Source organism: Anolis carolinensis, chromosome 2, assembly GCF_035594765.1.
Source record: "Anolis carolinensis isolate JA03-04 chromosome 2, rAnoCar3.1.pri, whole genome shotgun sequence".
Taxonomy (NCBI): Eukaryota; Metazoa; Chordata; class Lepidosauria; order Squamata; family Dactyloidae; genus Anolis; species Anolis carolinensis.
In genome coordinates this window covers 143,880,823-143,905,523 of record NC_085842.1, presented here as the reverse complement: position 1 = coordinate 143,905,523, position 24,701 = coordinate 143,880,823, and the positions used below count along the sequence as shown (strand labels likewise).

The following is a 24,701-nucleotide window of genomic DNA, read 5'->3' as shown; positions in this document are numbered from 1 at the left end:
GCTGTGTGGAAGAATTCATTAGATGTCAGGCAAACTTCGGAGAAAGAAGCAATTATCAAGCCCAAACTTTAACAAGAAAAATAATTCTGGCAGTTGCTTTTGCAAACCTTAAGGAAAGAAGGAATGAAAGAAAAGAAGAAGAAAGGAAGGAAAGGAAGGAAAGGAAGGAAAGAAGGAAGGAAGGAAAACTGCAGCCCACAGATCTGCAGAAATGCCACAGTTGTGATCTATGTTTTTGTATAATGCTTGCAGAACCAGTGAAAGCCATAGCCTGTTTCAGATCTAATTTTTGAGAGGGAACCATTGCTGTTAGATTTGTCTTTCCAATTACTTCAACTCATTTGGAGGCTTCCTACTTTGGAGGATTCAAAGGTGGGAAAATATGCTGCCGCAGAGTGTGGTGGAGTCTCCTTATTTGGAGGGTTTCAAGCTGTGGCTGCATGGCCATTGCATGGGTGTCCCTTGTGGCCTCTTCCCACTTTATGAGCCTATGAAACTACTTCTGAATGGGTGGGTATTTCCCCTAATCCTCTAGGGACCCAACAATGCCATTTTGCATGATAACAACTGCTGGCATTATTAGGGCATCAGTAGATCCCTGACCGAAGTATAGTGAAGCCGCTCTGTTGAGTGCTTCAGCTGGGAACTCAATTTCACTCTTCTTTATAGTGGCGGGGGGGGGGGGGGGGAGGAGGTCTCAGTGGACATTTTTGGAAGTTAGCCAAGGCCCATCTGGTGATCAGTTGGTTCCTGGAAGTGCCGGAAGACAATGGGAAAAGAAAAGGAATCCCCATTGCTTCTGAGTAGGGGCTGCAAATCTTTCTATTAGCTGGGATTAAGGAGCAGTGGGAGGAGCCCAGGGATTTATGGGCTGGATGTGGTCTTTCTGTGGGTTAGAGTCCACTCCCCAGGTCCAGAAGGATCAGACCTCATGCCCTTGATTCCTGTTTCTGTGGCTTTTTATGTGTGATAACTGCAATCTACACTATGCAGAGCTCCCCTGGCAAAAAAAGAAGAAATTAGAAGTTAAGATAAACACATAATAAATAATGTGGGGTCCCTGATGGCACAGTGTGTTAAAGCGCTGAGCTTCTGAACTTGCGGAACAAATCCCGGGAGCGGAATGAGCTCCTGCTGTTAGACCCAGCTCCTGCCAACCTAGCAGTTCGAAAACATGCAAATGTGAGTAGATCAATAGGTACTGCTCCGGTGGGAAGGTAACGGCGCTCCATGCAGTCATACTGGCCACATGATCTTGGAGGTGTCTATGAACAACGCCAGCTCTTCGGCTTAGAAATGGAGATGAGCACCAACCCCCAGAGTCGGTCACAACTGGACTTAACGTCAGGGGAAACCTTTACCTTTTACAAACAAATAATGTATTGGCAGATTTTATCGTTGCCATAGGGATGACTCAGAAAATTTAATTTGTATGGTTGGTTTTATCAAGGCATTGAATGTTTGCCTTTTATCTGTTGGAATTTGCCCTGAGTCCCTTTAGGGAGATAGGGCGGAATACAAATAAAGTTGTTCATTATTATTATTATTATTATTATTATTATTATTATTATTATTATTATTATTATTATCATTATCCTACTGATAAGTGTTGAAAAATCTGATCATGTTTAGCCTATTATGTACCTGGCAGGTTGGAATTATTTCCAGCTTGTTTCTCAAAGTTGGCTTTCATCCTGCAGGTGCCAGGTTTCCTGACACCTCAAGCATTGTTCGTGAAGTGCACTTGTTTCTTTTTTTTCCTTTTTTTTTTGAGAGGGGGGGGGGGGGGTTTGAAAAGTTTTATATTTCTGCCAGCCTAGACATATACTCAAGGCTTACTGCAAAATCCCAGCTTTTCAATGCAGATAACTCAGCACAGGGATTTGCCACAAGAATCTCTTCTCTCTGGTTCACCCCACTAACAACTCACATAGTTGATTTACACTTGTTTCTTGAGGACCTGTCATAAAACTTTACAAGAACAAACAACAGCAGCTCTAAGTAGTAGACATCTGTCAGTGGATGCTTCAGAGCTATGGAACTTCCTTCCATTAAAGAGAAGATGAGAGATATTGCTCAGTTTCTTTACAATATCACAAAAAATATTGGAACTTCACAAGACTCCTGTTGGCTAGTTTTATTATAAATGTGTATTTTTAGTAATGTAATATCATTACAGTACACTTGTCAATCACTGTGTTTAGAACTAATTATTTTGTTGCATTAGGTTTTTAAAAGATCGCCCTTTGCATAGTGTTCTGCAGCTATTTGGTTGAGATTATTGTTGTTTCTGTCTGTCCATCTGCCTTGTTATAAATAAATTTGAATAAGGGCAAGATAGTATAGAAACACATTCGTGAACAGAAAGGTAGAACTTCTAAGGGATAAAGCAATTTGCACAATTTAAAATATTGTGCATCCACGAAAGGAGCTTCTTTGCCCTTGTGGCCTTTACTATGCCCTTCTAAGGCAAGACTGAACTTTACTAACAAAAATCTGAAATCTGAACAAAGCATGGGTGCTGGACAAAACCTCTCACATGGCACAGGGTTTTTATATTGGTAGTTTGGCTGCGTCTGCCATGGAGAAATTCAAAGCACAGAGGAACAGAAGACCAAGACTGTTCTTGCATGAATATCAAAGGCTGCAAAATTGTCTCCCTTCTTCCACGGGTCTCACAGCTGAATGCAATATAAACAATCCATTCTTCTTAAAAGGAAGCAGAGCTGCTATATTGCAATCAGGTCTGGGCTAATTTGGATTTTATTATTTGTGATGACTCTTCCCTGATTTCATATGTTTCCATGATGGTGAAGCAGATTGATTTGGATTTTGTTGTTCTTCCAAGTCAAGCAGCCAAAGCTGCCTGCATATTTGTAGATGCTATAGTCTAGTCATTGCCTATATCATATGCCTTCTGCTGGTAAGGAACCAAAATGATGCTTCATGGGGACTAATGGATTCATTTTGGGGGGTTCTTGTTATATCACTTCCCATTGATTGAATGTGAAACATATGCCAGCATGGCTTCCAACCAGCAATAAAAGCCTGATGCAGATCACAGTGGCTTAGCTTTGGAGAAGATGATGATTGGCATCCTGTTAGCAACTTACAAAGGTGTACATTTTGAATGTACAGTAGAGTCTCACTCATCCAAGACTCACTTATCCAAGGTTCTGGATTATCCAAGGCATTTTTGTAGTCAATGTTTTCAATATATCATGATATTTTTGGTGCTAAATTTGTAAATACAGTAATTACAACATAACATTACTACGTATTAAACTATTTTTTCTATCAAATTTGTTGTATTAACATGATGTTTTGGTGCTTAATTTGTAAAATCATAACCTAATTTGAAGTTTAATAGGCTTTTCCTTAATCCCTCCTTATTATCCAAGATATTCGCTTATCCAAGGTTCTGCCCACTCATTTAGCTTGGATAAGTGAGACTCTACTGTAATTTATTTTAGTAATTTATGCATTTTTGGATAAATAAAGTTCATCACAACGTTCAAAGCAATAAAGATAACTGCATTCTGATTCATGTATAAGTTTGGGAAGTGAAAATTAGTTGAGTTCATATTAAAATGCAAATTGTGCAAATTTCCGTCTCTTGTGTCAACTGGTAGCAATGATATAGACAGCTAATTTTATAGTCTGTTTAGAGTTCTAAACCATTCTGCTGCTTTAGTGTGACACAGAAAGCTATGATCTGGAACAAGGAGAAGAAATCACTTTTTTCTATCATGCAAAATACATGTGTGCTATTAAAGATTATTTGGAAAGGGTTTTGAACATAAATTATAATATCCAAAATATTTGGTGGAGTAAATTTCAATCGCTTCGTGCATTTTGAGCTTCCCTTCTGAAAATGTAAGCTAGAGAGCTATGAAAAGTAACTGAAATTACTGAGGAATTTTCCATTTAATAAAAGGCATTAGTGAGGAGGCTCTGTGTATCTCTGTGTTAATCAAAGCATGAAAGCGTTATTTTGACAATTGTACACTCAGAATCTCACAAGCTGAGTGTAAGTAGGTAAGTAAAACTTTATTTCTATCCCACCCTATCTCCACATGGGGACTCGGGGCAGATCACAACATAAAGCAAACATTCAATGCCATAAAATATAACAATAGACTAAAACAATTCAAAATAAATAAAACAGACAATAAAGCAGATCACATGAAAACAACAATAATAAATTGCACAATGTTAATAAAATGAAGTTAAAAGCCATGTCTAAATTCCATTCCTTATTTCATAGTGCCACATCTTTAAACATTCACATCTCCATATGCCTGGGTACATAGGAAAGTATTTATTTGCTTCCTAAAGGAGGACAGCGATGGGGCCATTCTGATCTCCTTTGGAAGGGAGTTCCAGAGGTGGGGGGCAGCTACAGAGAAGGCCCTCTCTTTCGTCCCCACCAGCCAGGTTTGAGATGGGTGGCCCGAGAGGAAGGCCTCCCCTGATGTGCGCAGACTCATATGAGGAGATGCGGTTGGCCAGGTAGTCTGGACCTGAACCATTTAGGGCTTTAAAAGTGACAACCAGTGCCCAAAGTCTATGTTTTATGAATAAATATTTAGCATAAGTGAGCTGCTATCAACAGAGGCTTAAGTCAAATAAAATTTGTTAATCTTGGAGGTGCCACAGAGTCTTTGTTGGTTTTACTGCCACAGACTAACACAGCCAATTGGTGGCTAGTAATCACCACGCCAGTCAGGCAAAGCAATCTGCTCTGGATGTTTAGTTTGAACTTCAGAATGACTATCCAAGCTACAGAAGTTATTTGTGGTCATGGTTTTAAAGTCTAGGTCCAACCCGGAGCCGATCTACTGCTCCCAGTGACATGGAAGCCACACCTACCACTGATAGAATTCCCCCCTCCCAAAAATATGGGATACCGAAGCCTATGCACAGCCCTTCAATGCATGTAATACTTATACAGCCTGTTATATCTTGCTCTGCAAACAGGTGCCAGGCAGGACAATGGTTAAAATTCATGTTTTCATTATTCATATAATTCAGTGACAGAACTAAGATCAAATCCAAATAGCAGTCTTCTCAAGTACTTCTTTCTGAGAAGTCAATTCCCTATTGCCTGCTGTGAATCTCTGAACATTTTGAGGGCATCATGGCCACTTGGCATTTTGGTGTGAGGAATGGACCATTTTCTTAATATGTTCCCTGGGGAACACAGACATCACTATGACAGTGGTTCTCAACTTGGGATCCTCAGATGTTTTTGGCCTTCTACTCCCAGAAATCCTCACAGGTGGTAAACTGGCTGGGATTTCTGGGAGTTGTAGGCCAAAAACATCTGGGGACCCCAGGTTGAGAGCTACTGCGCTAGAAGGCATTCCGAGTGAAGGAAGGAAAAGGGAGAAGGAGCTTGCCTGATTCTTTGAGTCACATTTCCACACAACAAAGTCTATGAATCTTCTTAAACAGAGTGTATCTGCAGATTCAGACTCAAAGTGATGGAACAAATGGAAAGTTCAGAAATTGAAAGGCAGTTCCTACTGGAAGCTGAGAAGATCTGGAGGAAGAGGATGAGGAAGAAGCACTGTTTTGATTTGCTTCCCACATTCCATGTCTATTCCTACCTTAGAAACTGGAGTACAAGAAGGCAGGAAACTGACCACTCTCAACCCTTTGCACCTTGCTCAGCTGCCCCACGTGCATCCTGATTTCCCATTTCCCAACTCACATGTATCTCAGTTCTGACTCCCTCCGCACCAGGACGTCACGGATCCTTTCAATTTTGAAAAGTTCCCCTTCAATGTCATCAATGGTAGTAGTGGAATCAGCCATGGACACAATTTCATCTCCTGAATGCAAAACAGAAAAAGGAGCTATATTTCTAAAAGCGACAAGGAATAGGAGCACAGGATGCAAGCCAGTGATTCCATGTCAATGGATTCGAGAGACAGCCAGAAACATATTCATTCAAAGTGACAAGAGTTCAAATTTTGTCCTGAAAAACCTGAAAAATTCTGACAGCTGCCAGATGAATGCTATGAGAGCTTTGAAGACTGGGTGTGCACATAGCAAAGAAGGGGCAGGAGCAGGAGTTTTTGTTATATTAAAGAAGGGTGTATACGAATTGGGAGAATTTGAAACATGCTTTCCTCTATACAGGAGATTCAGTGTCAGCTACTCTTCAGTCTCACTTTCCAACTCCCTTTGGGAAGACATATTCCTCCCACACATAGGCCCCAAGGACTCATTTATCTTTTTCATTCCCCTTATGAAGTGCCTTTTCCTGCACCTCTTAACACGTCGTTCAAAGATTATCAGTGCTCTCAGATCAAGACTGCACTTTTTTATTATCATCCCCTGGGAAGCCTCTGAAGTGACGCCAAAATTATTAGAAACTGAAATGTCTGCACATGCCTTTCCCACCTTAGAGGTGATGAGAAAATAGCACGGTGATATTTCTGTGGCATCAAAGAACAGAAGAAATAGAGTTCCCTGAAAAAGAGCAGGAAACATTTGTCAGAAGCTAGGGAATGCATCTCACCCAAAGAAACTATGGAGGGCTACACTCCTCCAAGACACTCCTCCAGTCCTCCAGTGTTCCCAATCACCCTTTAGGAAATGGCAGGGGGGCATATTCACCATGTCATTGGGCTCACAGATTATTTTGAAGAGGACCACTGCTTTGGTATAAGCAAATTCCTTTTTTCCTAGCATCATGTATCTATGTTTTGTTTTGATACTGGGAAATGCCATATAATCAATTTTGATGAAAAGTACCATATACATATTTTACCTCATGACTGTGGCATAGTGATTAAAGTGCTAGACCTGAGGATTGAGAATATCTAGAAAGAAATCTTCACTGAGCCATGATGCAGACGTGTTACCCTCTTTTTCAGCCTGACTTTACAGGATTGTTGTAAAAGATAAAGTGGGAAAGAATAGAACTATGTACAGCTCCTTCTGTTAATGCAGGAAAAGTGGGGTGTAAAATGCAAACAAAGGTGACAATTACAGTAAGACTCCCCCATATCCAAAAGTGATATGTTCCTGACAGGACAACATTTTTGTGAAACCTTGGATATAACCAAATGTCATTAACTTATTCCATTTTTAATCTCAGCATACAGAGTTGCATTAGAGTACCTAGAGATTCCTAGAGAAGCATCACTTCCAGGAATTTGCTAGGTCCTCCAATACAAATCTATGGTACCTTCTGGTAAGAGTATACCACAGAATCATATGGAGGACCTAGTACATTCCTAGAGAAATACATTTCCTCCTCCTCATTTATGTATCTTACATTTAGCATGCTCTCATTTGTGATTGGGCACCAGAAGGTAAATATGGACTTAATTTGTAAGTCATGTTGCCAAGACATGTATTTCTGGGGGAATCCCACTGGAGAGAAGAAATCAGTTTAGGTGTAATGAAATACATTTGTTCGCTTTCTGGTTTGACTCTCAGTGTTCCACACTAACGGGATCATCCCTATCTAATTTGAGTTGGGTGAATAAAAGGACAGGTTTACAACAGCATAATCTCTGTATGCTGCTGAGATCAGCTGTGTTGCCACTGCCTTTCTCCGCCCTCCCCATACAACATGCATTAGCAGAGTCAAGTGACAAGCTCAATACTTCATTATTAAAGCCAAATGACTTCCCAATCAGGTTTGGGCCAATGAGTCAAACCAGGGGACAGAACAAGCTTATGAGTTAAATGATGCTGCAGTCATTGCCTGGGAAGAAAAATGCCACTAGTGAAGAAAGAGGAAGAAAGCAATAAATATGTACTAGGTATGGCTTGGGCAAAAATAGTTGCTGGAAAGATGCTCAGCCCACCACAGCCAAAGCTGATGAACCCCATTTAAGAGACTCTGCTGATTGCTGGGTGCTGACTAGGCCGTATGATATGATTATATTGAGACTATAAGTGAGTCCTCATGGCTGAGTATAATTGCCTTCCAACATTTTGTGCCCATTTAATCATACATTCCTTTATCAGTACTGGTTCCATTTCCATTTTCAGTAATATTTTATATATTTTTTCCAATAAGTATTCTTCATTAGAACGTAATTCCTTTTCAAATTCTGATTGTTCTCTTTCAAATCTGATATTTTTACTGTCTAGTGTAAATTTTCCTTTCAGTTGCCTATATCTGCATCATTGCAAATGAGATCCTGCATCCAGCCATTTTTCTTGAGTTTTAAATCTGTATTTATCATCTCCATGTATTATTAAATCTCTTTATGTAATTCATTGTTCTCCTTTCATTATATCTAATTTTTAAAATGCTTCTTCTGTTGAAATTGATAGTCGGGTTTATGGACGTAATTAAATTTTGTACTTGTTCCAAATCCTGAGTATGGTTTGCCTTATATGTGTACTTTTGCTTTTTGATATCATATATAGCCGTGCCATCTAAAATGTAAATCATGGCCTTTTAATTTAAACAGTCTCTCATTTCTTACAGTTATCCAATCTTTCATCCAAACTAATGTGCATGCTTAAAAATATACCAACTTGTTTAAAAGTTTTCTTAACTTGTGGTCAGTATGCTGTAAGTTCTGAGTCTTCCTTTTTGCTCCTCTAATAACCCTCTTAGGCCCCTTCCACACTGCCATATAATCCAGATTATCAATGCAGATAATCCACATTATCTGCTTTGAAATGGATTATATGAGTCTACACTGCCATATAATCCAGTTCAAACCAAATAATCTGGATTTTATATGGCACTGTAGAAGAGGCCTCAGATGGAAGATGGAGATATCATGGTGATTCTCCACTTAGAGTTAGTTAAATAGTTGGACCTAACTTTCCTTTTTAGAAATGTAGTCCTTCTAATAAACCTTTTGTAACTTTGAAGCTTGACTCTGCTGCTTTATTGCTTAAGATCATTTGTTCCTCTGCAGACATGGACATCTCCTGCTGTGTGTGAGTAATCTGCTGTGCTTTGCTTTTAAAATGCTCTTTCTTTTTGTGACATTTTCCCAACACATAGCTCTGTAGGTGAGATACAAGTGTGACATGCAGAAAGTTCCAGGTTAAATTACTGGCATCTATATGTAGGGTTGGATTAAAGAATAGTGTTTTAAACTTTAGATGTCTTCTACCAGTCACTGCAGATAATATTATCAAAAATTAGAGTGACAAAATGTGATACTTTAAATGTTTTTGAACCCCAGTCTCATGTGCAATGCAGTTTCTACCCTTGATCTAGATAGACTAATGCCCTGATACAGCACAACACAGCTCTTGATGTTAAATCCGACAGAAAGATTCTACTTCCCTCCTTTACAGTCAAGTTGTATGAAATGACAAGGACTGTACTATATCCTGTTGAGAATATAGACAATTGGAAAGGTTTTCTGCATCAAACCAGAGAGACAGATGTCCAACATTGTCCTTGCAGTATCATAGAATCATAGAGTTTAGAGAGACCACATTGGCCATCTAGTCCAACCCCCTGCCGTGCAAGGAAAGCGCAATCAAAGCACAACTCCAACGGACATCTAGCCTCTGTTTAAAAGCCTCCAAAGGAGGATCTTCCACCACACTCAGAGGCAGAAAGTTCCACTGCTGAACAGCTCTTAAAATCAGGAAGCTCTTACTAATATTCAGGTAGGAACTCCTTTTCTGTCATTTGAACCCATTGCTCCAAGGGCAGCTCCCTCTTCTTTATGGCATACTTTCACATATTTATAAATGGATATCATGTATCATGTACCTTGATCATGACTCCTCTCAAACTTCTCTTCTCCAGGCTAAACATACCCAGCTCTTTAAGATGTTCCTCATAGGGCATGGTCTGCAGAACTTTGATTATTTTAGTTGCCCTCCTCTGGACACCTTCCAGCTTGTCAAATCTCTTTTGAACTGTGGTGCCCACAATTGGACACAGTATTCCAGGTGAAGTCTAACCAAAGCAGAATAGAGGGGTACCATTACTTCCCTCAGTCTAGACACTATACTCCTTTTGATGCAGCCCAAAATCCCATTGGCTTTTTAAGCTGCTGCATCACATTGTTGGCTCATGTTTAACTTGTTGTCCATGAAAACTCCAAGATCTTTTTCACATGGAGTGCTGTCGAGCCAGGTGTCACCCATTCTGTATCTGCATTTCCTTTTTTCTGCCTTAGTATCTTACATTTCTTCTTGTTACCTCTCATGATTGTGCAGTGTGCAATCATTTGTTCTAATATGCCTACATGTTGACTCTGACTTATGGTGACCCTATCATGGGCTTTTCTTGACAAGATTGATTTCAAAGGGGTTTGCTGGTACCATCCTCTTAGACTGAGTAAGAGTGTGACTTGCCACTCAATGGAATTTCTATATCTGAACAGAGATTTCAACTTTGGTCTTCCTGAATTCTGGCTAAACACTGAAACCACTGGCTTTCTTGTGCAACCATGGTCCTCTTCAGAGAAACAAGGCATTCAATGAAGAGGGCTTATACATTAAGTGCTCTTCTTATTAAGAACTGAGTTATTCACTCCAATTACTAGGCCGAAAAGAGTGATAAAACCCTGGTCTTCTTACCCCACACTGTCTGCAATGTCTACCAATTTCTTGGTGTGGAATAATCACAAGGATTTTGTTGGTTGATTGTATTGTCTCAAGCAGAGCTGAGTGAGGATGGAGAGCAGAGTTTGCTTATAGGGATGGACAAGATGCTATTTCCTTTCCTGTCACCAGTACAGAAGATGGTGGGATAGAGGTTTTCCTGTGCTTGGGGGCTTCGAGATAATTTAAAGGTCCCGACAGAACAGGTTCTTGGTTTATATCCAGAAGGAGAGGGAAAAAGGTTCAGGAAGAAGAGCCAGAGGTGAGGCTATACCCACCATGAATACTGGAGATTATTACCTCATCTAAGACTCTTAGATGTGGGGTTCCTGCGTGGCTTGAGTGTGCCCACTGCCCAAGAGCCCCTTCTGACATCTCAGACCATACCTCTCACTGTACACTCAGTTCCTTCAGCAGAGCAACAAAGCTGGAAATGGCATCACAGGCAGCCGTGCAGGCTATATGAGTGACTTCCAGAAGGAGAATCAACACAAAGTGCTCGGACCATGGGGAAATGATGCTTCCCATGAAAGTGGAGCAGTACAGCTGTTCTAGTCTTTAATCTGAACTTTAAAGAATCTATTCAAAGAGTTATACTTTTTTTGAGAGGAGCAGTTCTTTTAAAGTTCACACTTACAACTAATGGAGTCGATATATTACCTCCCTGACATGGAAGCCACCAGCTGTCCCTGATCTGGACCATTCTTTCCATTGGCCTAGACTTCCTAGCCAGGGCATTAGGCAGAATAGGTATTTTTGGTGGCAGGTGCCATTTTCTTGCCCATTCCCAAGCTTTTGTGTATGATTATTTTAAAACTAATAGCAGGATAAAGGAGAGGTGGGTGGAGAGTTCCACGCAGCTCCCTGGTATTGCTTTTCTGCCTGAACCACTAACCCACTAGTCCATGGAAGGTGTGAAAGAGGTGCTGGGATAATGCTTTTCAGGCAGAGTTCCTCGCTCCGATGCCAGGGGAAAGGAAAGGTGCCATCATCATCAGATCCAGACTGCCACTCAGCTGTGGGAAATGTTTTCATTGGTTCTCAATTGTTTGCTGTCAAAGTCTGTTTTGCTGATTGCCTGGCGATATCCATTCACAAATATAAGGAACTTGCAGCAGCAATGGCATTTAGCAGAGTAGAAAAGAAATATGTCATCATCCTTGCCTGGCATCCTCACAAGAGGAGGCTCCAAGGCAGGAAATAAATGGATTCCACCAAGGAAACATACATAGGAACCTCAAGGTGTCTCGGATTCTTTCACAGGATGTTGGTTCTTTTCAGGGAAACCCCAAATAATATGTTTCCTTTCTGGTGGGGAAATCTATTGCATTTGTCATCAGCCTGGTCTTTGCAGACTCGTGCCAATGTATCTGCCAAGGCACTGGCATTTTGCCGGTTCAGTGTGCCTCGCGGATAAAACTCCATCCTGCAAGGATCTGTGCCAAGTGCTATCCTCTCCCCCCGCTTTTTTTCTGTCTCTCTTTTTGTGAATGAACAGGAGCCAGAGCATTTGGTCCACAGCCAGCTTCCCCGACTCATGTGCATGAGAGCTTTTTTCCCTCACTCTCTCTACTGCCTATCACATTGAGATACAAAAGTGCTCAGTTTCTGACACCAGCGAGTCAGGCAGCAAACCAAAGCACTCATCCTGCTACCCTTCCAGTCCCACGACACAAGGAGCTGGGTGGGCAAAGGCATAAGGGGAATACCAGTGCTGCTGCTCAGAAACTTTCAAGGTTGAGAAAAAATAGCAGGTTACAGACAGAGAACTCATAGAACTCTTATGCACATAACATGCACACACGTACACCAAATGCACACTTCACAATATGGAGATTTTTAGTGGGGTGCAAGCCCATCTCACCTTTGCCTGTTTCTGCTCCTTGCCACTTGGTTGACTCCAGGGATCCATACTGGGTGGACGCCTTGTTCTCCTTTTCCATCCTCACCCCTTGCTCTGTTTCTCCCCCTTCGAATCACTCTTCTTCTTCTTTCCCCTTCTTCAGAAATTCCTGGGAGAGGAGCGGTTCTAAAGAGCACAGGTTGCTCAGAGGCCAGAGCCCATCCTCTGGAAGAGACGAAGAGCATGGAAGTGGCACAAACCAGTGCTGGTACCTGCCTGGCAGCTGCTGCCTGCCAGTTTCCACACTAAGGATGCTTTTGCACAGCTGCCTGGAGATGAAAGAGAAATCCGAGGCTGCAGGAGGAGGGCAGACGGGGGGCCATGACGGTGCTGAAGGGCTCCCTCTGGTGGACATCGGGGTTAAGCTCCCGCTTGTAGCCTTTGCAAGCCATTGGGGGAAAAATGAAAGGGGATCTCACAGGCTTCAACCACTGCTTGCTTCGGCATCCATACGGTATATTTAAACCATCTTCTTCTTCTCTCTCTATGGAAGCATTAAGCTGATCAGTACTTTTCCACCCCCCCTTACAAATTGTAGGTTGGCTGACATTATGAGCAGCTCCACAAGTATTCATGCTTGCCTCAAACAGACAAGAGTTCTCTCTCCCACCCTGGACATTATTCCCCTAATATATAAACCCCACTTGCCTGGTTTCCAACAGACCTCACAACCACTGAGGACGCTGCCACAGATGTGGGTGAAACGTCAGGAGAGAATGCTTCTGGACCAAGGCCATACAGCCCGGAAAACACACAACAACCGAAACATTTTAATGTTTTCATACTCTTTTGCTGAACTTATTCAGTCAGGGCAATGAAGAAAAAGTGAATTATCGGTCTTTTACTGTTTTCAAAGTTAGACAACATGCCGTCCACATTCCTCACATTCCTAATGTTCTCTTTCTGTAGTTTTGCTAGACAGCATGTGCCTAAAGCCCACCATTACCTTTCACATCATCAGTTATTATAGATAATTGTTCTCATTTGTTCAAATCTTTTTATTTTGCCTCCGTGGGAAATATTGCTCCAGTGTCAAGGTGGGGAACTAGTTACCCTCTGATGTTGTTGAGCTGAGACTCATTCCCTCCCTGACCACCACGCAACCACAAATCTGGAGGGTCACAGCCTTCCCAGCATCATACTTATGTGGCATTGATTAGGCATGGAGATCAAATTTTGCCTTTTAAAAAATTGTTTGCAACTCATTAGCAAGTGAAGAATCATACATGATAACAGAAAGGTACTGTAAGATTTGGTTCTTCATCAGAACCCAATATGTTCCATCCATGTGTTTAACATCCTGGAAGAATCTAATCATAAAGCCTTAGATGAGCTGCACTGGGTGATCAATCTGTTTCCCACATTGACAGATAGATATAAGTGCATAAACATATCACTACCCTGAAAAGGTTAGTGTGGTTTTCCAAAACCGCTTTGCAGGCACATTGTTGTGGAGAAGAGTATCCCACTTGGTTGATCACTGCCTTGTTGTGCGTACTGTCCAAAAATGCAAGCTGTCTGTTTTCTGACTAAAGCAAAAGTAAGAAAGGTGTGTCTGTCCATAGGATTACAATTCCCAGTAATCCTACCCAGCACAGCCATAGATGAATTCCCTACACCAATTTGAATTCATTAAAGAGCACCATTCTTAATTATTGGCATTATTCTCTCTCTTTTTTTGTTCAAACAAACAAACTAGACTCTAGACCAGTAATTCTCGAACTCTAATCCTCCAAGTGTTTTGTACTTCACCTTCCAGAAGCCCCAGCCCCAGCTGATTAGAGAATGGGAGCTAAAATCCAAAACATCTGAAAAACCAATAAAACCATCTTCTTCATTCATCGGGCACTCTCTTGGGACCGGTAGGTTTGTGTACATATAAACACCCACACATGTGTGTATTTGACCCAAGCCAACTTTTGGATGTTCTCAACCTCTTCCAATTTGTGGGTAAAAATGCTTTCAATGTGTTGTCGAAGGCTTTTAAGACCATAATTATTTTTATATATGTGTTTTTATTGTAAGCTGCCCTGAGTCCCCTCTAGGGTGAGAAGGGCAGGATACAAATGCTGTAATAAATTAATAAATAATCACTGGGATTGCTGTGAGTTTTCTCAGCATTTTCTCCTGATGTTTTGCCAACATCTATGGCAGGCATCCTCAGAGGTTGTGAGGTCTGTTGGAAACTAGCCAAGTGAGGTTTATATATCTGTGGAAGGTCCAGGGTGGGAGAAAGAACTTTTGTCTGTTTGAGGCCAGTGTGAATGTTACAATTAATCACCTTGATTAGCATTGAAAAGCCTTGCAGCTTCAAGGCCTTTCTGCTTCCTGCCTGGGGTAATCCTTTGTTGGGAGGTGTTTTCCCTAGAAAGATCAGTTAGCCAGCCTCTGCCTAAAGTTCTGGGTGAACTGGTGAAAGCATGATTAAAGGTAAAATTACTAAGCATATAGAATAGCAAGTATTGTTGAAGTAAGATCAACACGACTCTTGTAAAGGTCTCAATAACTTGCTGGAGTTCTTTGAGCATGTCAAGTTCAACAACATTGAAGGCACAAGGGCAATGCTTGGACTTTGAAGAGCTTCTGATAACCTCTCTCAACAAAGGAACCCTTATAAATGTACTGATGGGCTAAAAGGAGCTGTCCTCTTCTGTTAAGTTTAAAAACAAACAAATACATAAAAAAGGATGCTGTACATAGTAATATGTGGGCATTTCTCACATACTGGGGAGTAAGAAGCTGTACCAAGACCAGATTTTTAATTACATGAGTGCACTGAGATGGCCCAGTTTGCTGATGATAACACCCAATTATTTAAGTTGGTAAAAACTAATAAGGGTTGCGGATGGCTCCAAATGAATCTCTGACACTGGGGGAATAGGCAATAAAATGCTAAAGTGGGTATTAATAACTGTAAATTATGCACACTGGGTAAAAATGCCTGAGTTAACACCGATTGAGCCTGAGCTGGTTGTAACTGACCAGAAAAGAGATGTTGAGGTTTTGTAAGATCATTCAGTGAAAACATTAAAGCAGTATGCACATGATGTTTAAAAAAGACATATTCTGTAGTGGAAATTGTTAGGAAAGACATGAAAATTAAAATTGCTAACATTGCAGTGCTTTCTTGGGGCAGTGCAATCATTTAGGCTCCTCTTATCAGATCTCAAAAACAATATTTTGGAGAAAGTCATAGTAAAGGGTAACAAAAACTATCAGGAGTTGGAAGCTAATCCCTTGTAAGAGAAGGTTACATTTGGAGCTATCAAACCAAGGAATGAAGTAAATATGTAAACATGTTGTTGCTGTTGTTGTCATGTACATTCAAATCATTTCTGACATGGTAACCATGAAACCAACCCTATTATAGGATTTTCTTGGCAAGATTTGTTGAGAGTGAGATTGAATTTATATTCCTCTGAAGTTGAAAAATTTTGACTTTTCCAAGATCTCCTAGTGGGTTTTCATGGCCAAGTGATCATGTGATTCCTGATCTATCAAAGTCTTTTAGACTGCGGTGACTCAATGGGTTAAATCCTTGAGCTGCTGAACTGCTGACCAGAAGGTTGGCAGTTCAAATCTGTGGGACGAGATGAGCTTCTACTGTTAACCCTAGCTCCTGCAAAACTAACTTTGAAAACATGCAAATATGAGTTGATAAATAGGTACTGCTTTGGCAGAAAAGGGCAAAAGGACGCTCCAAGCAGTCACATCAGCCACATGACCAGGAGGTGACAACGCAGGCTCCTTGGCTTGGAAATGGAGAAGAGCATCTCCACTAGAGCCAAAGATGAGCACTGTCTCCAGAGATGGAAATCAAAGGATAAACATTTTCCTTTGTGTTTGTGTGTATGTGATTGTAACAAGGCATTGAATGTTTGCCCATGTCTGCTTTATTTGCTGTAATCTGCTCTGAGTCCCCTTGGAGAGAAGGGCGGAATATAAATAAAGTTATTATTATTATTATTATTATTATTATTATTATTATTATTATTATTATTATTTCAATGCTTAGACCAGTATACCATGATGACTCTCAATTGATAGGTTTATAAAGTCACAGGGGTTTATAAAAAGTGTGCATGAAGTAGAGAAAGTGAATAGGGAAAGCTATCCTCTTGCCCTCACTGTATTAGCAAACTGTCATTGAAACCAAATGACAGCAAACTCAGGCCAGACAAAACAAAATCCTTCTATACATACCACATAGCTAAAATGTGGAATTCATAAACACAAGAAGTTATTTTGGACACCTTTATATACATGTAATTTTAAATGTTGTTAAAAGAAACACCTTTCCTTTTTAACTCTAGTGTTGGAATGCCAGCCCTGAAACCTGAGTATAAATATCATCAGGTTTTCATTTCTTTATTAAAAAATGTTTTATTGAAAGATTTCAGATACCCTAAAAATCTACAGACAAAAAAATAGAAAGGAAAAAAGACATTAAAAGATAAAACATAAAAGATAAAAAAGAAGAAAAGAGTATTTCCATTCTTCCTTTTAACAGTCTATAACATTAACATTATTTCAGTTCTCGCTGAATAAAAATCCAGTTCTTTTCTGTCCATCCCCTGTTAAATTATTTCTTAACACTCAAAGATATTTCTTTCTTAGGTTGACATATTTAGCATTAAAATATCAAACATGATCTTTCTACATTCCTGTCAGACATGTAAGCCATTACACCATTTTTCATCATAGGAAATAATACTCAATTTTCTCACCTGTAATTATGGCAGCAGCTTTCTAACACAAAGTACTCATCCTTTCTAAATATAACTGTAAATCTCTCACATTATACTATATAGCATCAGTAAATCCATTCTATTTTAAAAGTCTCTTGTAGCTCAAAATCTTTCTTTTTGTTTGAATTCAAATATTTCTAAGACATTTTATTTTCTGAAATACTTTACAAATTCATGTCCATAGTTTACAGGCTGTTTTTTTCCCATTAAATCCTCTTGTTTTGTTATCCCATCTGTGTAAAGGTTAAGGGAAAAGTTTTCCCTTGACATTAAGTCCAGTTGTGTCGGACTCTGGCGGTTGGTGCTCATCTCCATTTCTAAGCCAAAGAGTCGGTGTTGTCTGTAGACACCTCCAAAGTCATGTGGCCGGCATGACTGCATGGAGCGCCGTTACCTTCCTGCCAGAGCAGTACCTTTTGATCTACTCACATTTGCATGTTTTTGAACTGCTAGGTTGGCAGAAGCTGGGGTTAACAGCGGATGCTCACTCCACTCCCTGGATTCGAACCTGTGATCTTTCAGACAGCAAGTTCAGCAGCTCAGCTCTTTAATATGCTACACCACTGGAGGCTTCCTTATATGCAGGTTCTGGATTGGCCTACTCTTGCTCTATAATTCCCATTTTACAATCAAGAATTTCTTGGATGCTGTTCTCCTCAATTTGATGCAACAACCCCTCCTTTAAATTGACGAGGGTTTAGTTGTTCTTACAGTTTCCGCTATTCATCATTCCCAGATTAAGCCCCCCCCCCCCCCCCCCGCTTTCCCTTCCTTTGCATTGCACCCTCCAGGAAGTCTTAGGTCTTCTCTCAAACTCTTGCAATCCCTTCGTCATGTTTGAGAATCCCTACTCTCTCTCGAAGAATGGTCTCTAATAACATTGCAAGAAATCTTGAGGAAGTTCCACCTTTCTTCAGTCCAGCAGTCACACAGCAAACAATTCTCTTGATGCCACCTGTTTACAGCAGTCTTATGAGCTTCAAATGTCTTTGCTATCCCACAATGTAATTTCTCTTTATTAAAATTCAGTTTAGTCATGTAAATTAAAAAATCCACAAAAATACATCCTGGAGGTGGGATACCAGTTTAAACACAAAATTCATTCATGTGTTATATACATCTGGTAAACGTAGCCCGAAGGTAATTTTATGCACAGTACTTTAAACAATGTAAGCAATGCATAAAACAGACTTTGTGCACATTGAATCTCCTGAAAGCAAAAGTGGCACTACCTCAACCACTCATGTGGACAATTTTTGAAATTACTGGAACACTAGATAAGGGATGCTCAACATATACAGGGAACTTAACAATGTCACATGTAAAAGCTGAAACCAATAGGCTACTAACTGGACAAGCAAGTACCCATCTAATGGATAAAAACAAGCCCGGTGGATGACTTTATTTTTGGAGAGTGTGAAAAATGACTCATAAAATGAAATCAAATGTTCTTCAACATAATAGGTAGGTAGGTACTTTGTGCGGCAATGAAATAAATAACAACCTTACAACGCAAATGAATTTTGTTACTTGAATACAAACCCAATAATATATTCTATAATAGTGGTTTTCAACCTGTGGGTCCCCAGGTGTTTTGGCCTACAACTCCCAGAAATCCCAGCCAGTTTACCAGCTGTTAGGATTTCTCCGAGTTGAAGGCCAAAACATCTGGGCACCCATAGGTTGAGAACCACTGTTCTATAAAAGGAATTTAGTTCTGGATGGGGCAAATAAATCAAAATGTAATCCAGACAAAGCAGAGGTGTTCCTGATCAGTTGGAAGGCAGATCAGAGAGTAGGGATCCAGCCTCTGCTGGATTTCATTCTCCGTGAAAACATATCCAAAGTTTGGGATACTCCTGGACTCAGTGTTGAACTACATATCTGCTGTGGCCAGTAGTGCCTTTGAACATTTAAAAGTTTTGTGCTGACTTGTGTGGCATGGCAGTACATGCCTTGTTTACATCCCTTTTGGATTACTCTTCAATGCCTTTGAAGAGGATTAGCAAACTTCAGCTGATGCAAAGAGATGTGGCTACTGGCTAGATGGGGGCTAGCTTCAGGGAGCTCACAGCCCCCCCCTCATTGCAACAGCTGCCAGTTTGTTTCCAGGCACTATTCAGAGTGCTGATTATTACCTATCAAAGGTCCAGACTATTTGTCTGATAGTATCAACTGGTATGAACCTGCCTGGGCTCTGAGATCATCAGGAGAGGCCCTTCTCTCGACCCTACCTCCGACACAAGCACAGTTCTGGGGGACCCGAGAGAGGGCTCTGGAAGTCCCTTCTTCCCAGGGAAGCCAGAACGGCCCCCTCCCTCCTTGCTGCCCTTCCTGCGGCAGGCTGAAACCTTCCTTTTCAGGCAGGCTTTTCAAGAAGAAACTTTTAAAGAGTGAGCCAGGGGGGTGCTGTGTTGTGTTTTGCTTATTTTTTTATAGTTCTTATTGGTTTTATGTTATTTTAATTGCTTACTGGTATATGTCTAATTGTTTTTTAATACTTGTGTGTAATGGGATTTAAATTGCATTTTTAATGTTGTGAGCAATCGAGATAAAAGCAGGCTATAACTACAAATACAGTAATAATAATAATTCAGAAATTTCTTTTCACAATGTTGAAAAGATGTTACACTGCTGTTTTCAGCAACTCACAGAAAATGACAGAATGGGTACAATTTGCTAAAAGCAAACTCTGAAAAAATGATACTTATAAAGCATGTTTTTTAAACCTTCTACATAAGATTCCGTATTTCACTATGAATTTCCTATTGTATCTTTTTATGAAAATGTTTGCTGGTTCCGCTGAACCCTTTGAAGAACCTCCAATGATTCATACAGTACCTGAATAAATGTAGACAAATGGGAAGTCTCTCTGTCCTATACTGTCAATACAGCACTCTTTGGAGACTTGATGTTGATGCAGTATTTGGATCATACCCTATGCAATGCTTTTGGGCTTGACTCTGGGAAATGATACATTACACACCTTACACACCTGTAGAAACAAACTACTTGCCTATATAAAAGGAAGGACTGCAAAAGGTAGTCTCTATGATCAATCTTGTTAAAACATCAAACATCTGGGCATCCCCTCGGCAATGTCCTTGCAGACAGCCAATTCTCTCACACCAGAAGCAACTTGCAGTTTCTCAAGTTGCTCCTGACAAGAAAAAAAAAAATCTTAAATCTAAAAATATTTTAAAATGCTCAAAAATTTTGAAATCTAAAATCAAATACATTCTACAGTTCCAGGCAGGGAGAGCTGTTGCTGTTGTTTTAAAGTCTGGGAGGAGAGCAAGTGATATAGAACATCATGTGCAAAAACGACTGAACTAAACACAGATGAGAAAGAGGAGTATGCTAGCACTGCTCTATTCCTTTTACATTTCCAGTGTGATGTCACAGAGACCTTCGGGTCATGACCCGGTACTCGTTGCAGACCAGAGCGATGAGGATTTGGGAATTTTGCCGACTTAGCAAGAGCCCGCTTCCTTCCAGATGCTCCCTGTTGACAATTCAAGCCCAGAGCTCATTAAAAGAGCCCTTGAAGCCGAGTCTGTTCCCAGCGGTTCCCCTCCTTTTCAAAGGCAGCTGTTTTGGGAACCGAGCCACTCAGAGAAGGCCAGTCTGAGACGAAGCGCAAGATTAGCTGCCAGAGAGAATGTTGATTAAACCGGTTTCCCTTGGGAGTTTTCAGGGAGGCTTGCATCTGCTGAAGATGTTGTCTCCAGTCAGTTTTTCCCCTGGGAAAAGTGTTGGACACCTGTTTGAAAGGGAGATTTGAAGTCCCTTAAAAGTTCTGCGCGCTGGCCAGCCAGTGCGGTGTCAACGTGTCAGTTGGAGTGTTAACTTCGCCTCTAGACCTTGTGGCGTTCTACTTGTGTGTAGATTGGGCGCAACGCCTCGCCTTCGAGTCAGGTTCGGATCGCGTTTGGATCCTCTAGCTCCAGCCTTGCCTTGTCTTGTTTCTTTGCCTTGCCTTGCCTTGAATTCCTTGTCGTTGGACTGGTCTCCTTGGAACTCTTGCTTCTTATTCCCCACTCAAACTGCTTGGAAGTTTCGGTTAACTGGAACTTTGGACATTGGACTTTATAATACTGGACTATATTTGACCTTTCCCAAAAGGTCTATTGTTGGACTATATATTCTGTTTATTTTTGTTCTATTTCTTCAATTCTATAATAAAGATATTAGATTGTTTATTGGCTTGGTGTCTGGTTTCCAGTGCTCTCGCAGCCTAGAGTATCACATCCAGGAAGATCCTCACAGGAAGAGGGATTTTCTGAAGAACAGAGTTCTTCTGTACGAAGGCTATCTGCACAGTCCAGAACACGGGAACGTCAATATTTGGTATGTTCAACAAAAATGGGATGTGATTACTTAGTGATAAATGCATAACACCAATGCCATTACATATTATGGTATTTGTTTTCTATTTTCTTTTGTGATTGAAAGAAACCTGATTCATTGTATTAAAATTAGAGAGACCTAGGGATTATGATGTCTGTTTAGATCTGATTGGCCCCAAATGGCCTTTTCAAAGATACTTTAAATTACATATATATTCTAAATAAATAATTAAAATGCAAAAACTAATGGCACAATTCAGTCAAACCTAAGCACTCTTTGAAAAGCAACTTCATGAAAGAGTTACTATCCAGTGTATTCCAGGGACTTTATGGTTCACCTTTACTGCATTTCAATGTTTGAATCATACAAGGCATGATAACTTGATCATCCATATTAAATATTATCCATCAACACTTATTCAGAACTAGTTCTGATGTAATATTTACATTAACAAAACACCCTTTAAAATGATTTCTGTGGATGGATACACATGAAAGCATTTTCTGGAATGAATCATCCCTGCAGTTTGTTACAAGGATAAATCCCCAGAGCTGGACTTATCAGATATTCTTTTGCTGATTGAACATGCCTTCTGTACAACAAAATATCCCCATTGGTGTTTAGTCTTGGCATTTGCACAGCCAAGACAACCACATCAACTATGCCTATTCCTAGAGAAATCAAGATACAGGACATGCCAGGATTATGTTCCATTTAGATTACTGTAAAGTGCTCTATGGGAGCCGGCATGAGAGAGTGGTTTGAGGGTTGGACCAGGACACGAGACCAAGGTTCAAATCCTCACTCAGCCATGGAATCACACTCTCTCAGCCTTAGAGGACAGCAATGACAAACAATTTTGCCAAGAAAACCCCATGATTGGGCCACCTTAGGGTCACCAATGACTTGAACGCCCCGACAACAAATGTGCTCTATATGGGTCTGCTTTTGGTAACTTCAAAACCTTCAGCAGGTCTAAAAAGGTGCAACTGGTTAGAGTGCTGGTTGGGGAAAATTACACCTTCACTGTTGAAGCCACATTTTGAAGTCATTTGAAGCCACATTTTGAAGTTCTTGTTAGCTGCTGTTAAGCATGATGCGGTTTAGGTTCAAGCTACCTGGAAGACTATTTCTCCCTATTTAAATTGATGTGAGTCTTAGGAGTGTCAGGACAGACTTTCCTTTGTCCCCATCACCATCACCGGCCTGTCTTCTGAGGAGTCAGTGCAGGGCCTTCTCAGTGGCTGCTCCCACGTTGTGCCAGCCCTCTTCACAGGGAGCTGGGCTGCCTGCCTCAATGTTTTGTTTTCACTGATAAGCAAAGACATAGTTACTTAAATAAGGCATTTGAAGAACAATTGTTCACAGGAGTCTTTTGGTGTGTGCTACCCTTATGTTTATTAATATGCTTTGAGAAGTAATTTTCAAAACTGATTGTGTTTTTAATAAGATCGTTTACTTCTGTTTTAGCTTTTTTTGTTTAACACCATATCTTTATCCCTATCTTGTTTTGTTCTGAGGTGGCTGGGATTTCTTGTCAGGAAAAATAAAATAATGCAATAAGACCTGCCCACATTTAGAAAGTGTGAAATCATCTTGTGCACAAAATGGAAGAATTATTTATTTCATTGGTTGAAAATCAAGTTCTGGGAATTCTTTCCTTTCTTATATTTCATTATAACTAACGTTGTTAGGGAGTTCTCTGGCATCTTAAAGGCTGAAAATGTTTAGACTGCAGCTCCACTTTATTGGATGTATAGAGTTCTACACAGATGGGCTGAAGCCCCGGAAAGCTTGTGCCAAACAAAACTAGTTAGTCCCAAAGATGCCACAAGAGTTAATGTTGTTTTTGCAGCAGCAGATTTACATAGCTGCTTTCTATCCTCAGAATTAGTATAACCAAAAACAAAGTCCCAGACAAAACAAACAGGGATGCAGCAATGAAAAATGTTCCACTTCTTATCAAGCAGCACCTCCAGTTCTCAGCATCTCCATCTGGGTTTATCATCAAAGTAAACCAGCTGCTACCTAGACAGAGATAATGGAGCCAAACCTTCTCCCATCACCAGCTCATGTGTGCTTACGACAAAACCCCTCGCTCCACTTGTACCTTTCAAAATTTCTCCTCTGTTCAAAGGCAACATGGAAACACATACCAAGGAGCCATATGGCAGGATTTTTGAAAATAACAAAGTCTGTCAACAGTCCCATCTATGGATGTTGTCAGAGATATCCTCTCTCTCTCTCTCTCTCTCTCTCTCTCTCTCTCTCTCTCTCTCTCTCTCACACACACACACACACACACACACACGTAGACACCATGAGCTATCTGAAGTGAAGCAGGGATTTTCTCAATGTGCCTGGGACTGGCACTTTACTTGTGTCTACTGACTGTTCCTTTCTTTCTGGTGCATCTGGCACCAGTCCTTAGGCTACCCCTCTGAATAGTGTATATGTTTATTTTCTCCTGTATATGTACTTTTAGCCATTTAGTCCTGGGTGAGTGAGGGTGGAGTGCTGTATTTGAGAAGCACCACTAAAGCGAAAGGACAATCACAAGCAGGGCCATAGCCAGAAAAAAAATTCAAGGGAGGGGGGTGATTTTTTTTTTTTTTTTGCAAATCATGAAGAGTAGTTCCATAATGCAAAATAATTTAGAAATCAGGCTCCATTGATAAACTTCAGTGAACACTCAAGACAGATAAACTTCAGTGGACACTCATGGAGATTTGGTTAATCAGTTAAAATGTATGAGTAAACCAGGATTTTTTTTAAACCTGAAATTTGGGGGGGGGGGGGTTGAACCCCTACCCCCCCCCCCTTTTGGCTACAGCCCTGATCACAAGTATCCTCAAAACAAGAATATGAGTGACCAGGCCTCCTTAAGGAATAGCAACAGGTCAGTTTTACTATAGTACAATGAACTTGTGATTCCTGCAATGGATTTCACCAGAAAACTGTTGCTAGGTTTTGGTTTGGACCAGGGGTCCCCAAACTTTTTAAGCCGAGGGCCGGTCCACAATCCTTCAGACTGTTGAGGGGCCGAATTATCATTTGAAAAAAAAAACAAAACAAATTCCTATGCATACTGCACATGTCTTATTTGTAGTGCAACAACAACAACAAAAGAACAATACAATATT

General features: G+C 40.6%; 1 protein-coding gene across 3 annotated transcripts in view; it reads right to left on the bottom strand.

Annotated features, from left to right (window-relative positions):
- The window catches only part of LOC100553106 (bMERB domain-containing protein 1), a 34,179-nt gene extending 21,390 nt beyond the window's left edge, over positions 1–12,789 (bottom strand). For 2 of the 3 annotated variants that reach the window (XR_010002933.1, XM_003217154.4), the window contains exons 1-2: positions 12,422–12,781; positions 5,717–5,837 (exon numbers count right to left, since the gene is read on the bottom strand). Coding sequence is in view for 2 of the 3 variants with exons in the window: in XM_003217154.4 (XP_003217202.1) it covers positions 5,717–5,837; positions 12,422–12,500 (200 nt within the window). In the remaining variant the exon portion in view is untranslated. Of the gene's footprint in view, positions 1–5,716; positions 5,838–12,421 lie in introns of all 3 variants that reach the window. The other variant, XM_008104270.3, reaches the window with a different exon arrangement.
- Between the last annotated feature and the right edge of the window lie 11,912 nt (positions 12,790–24,701).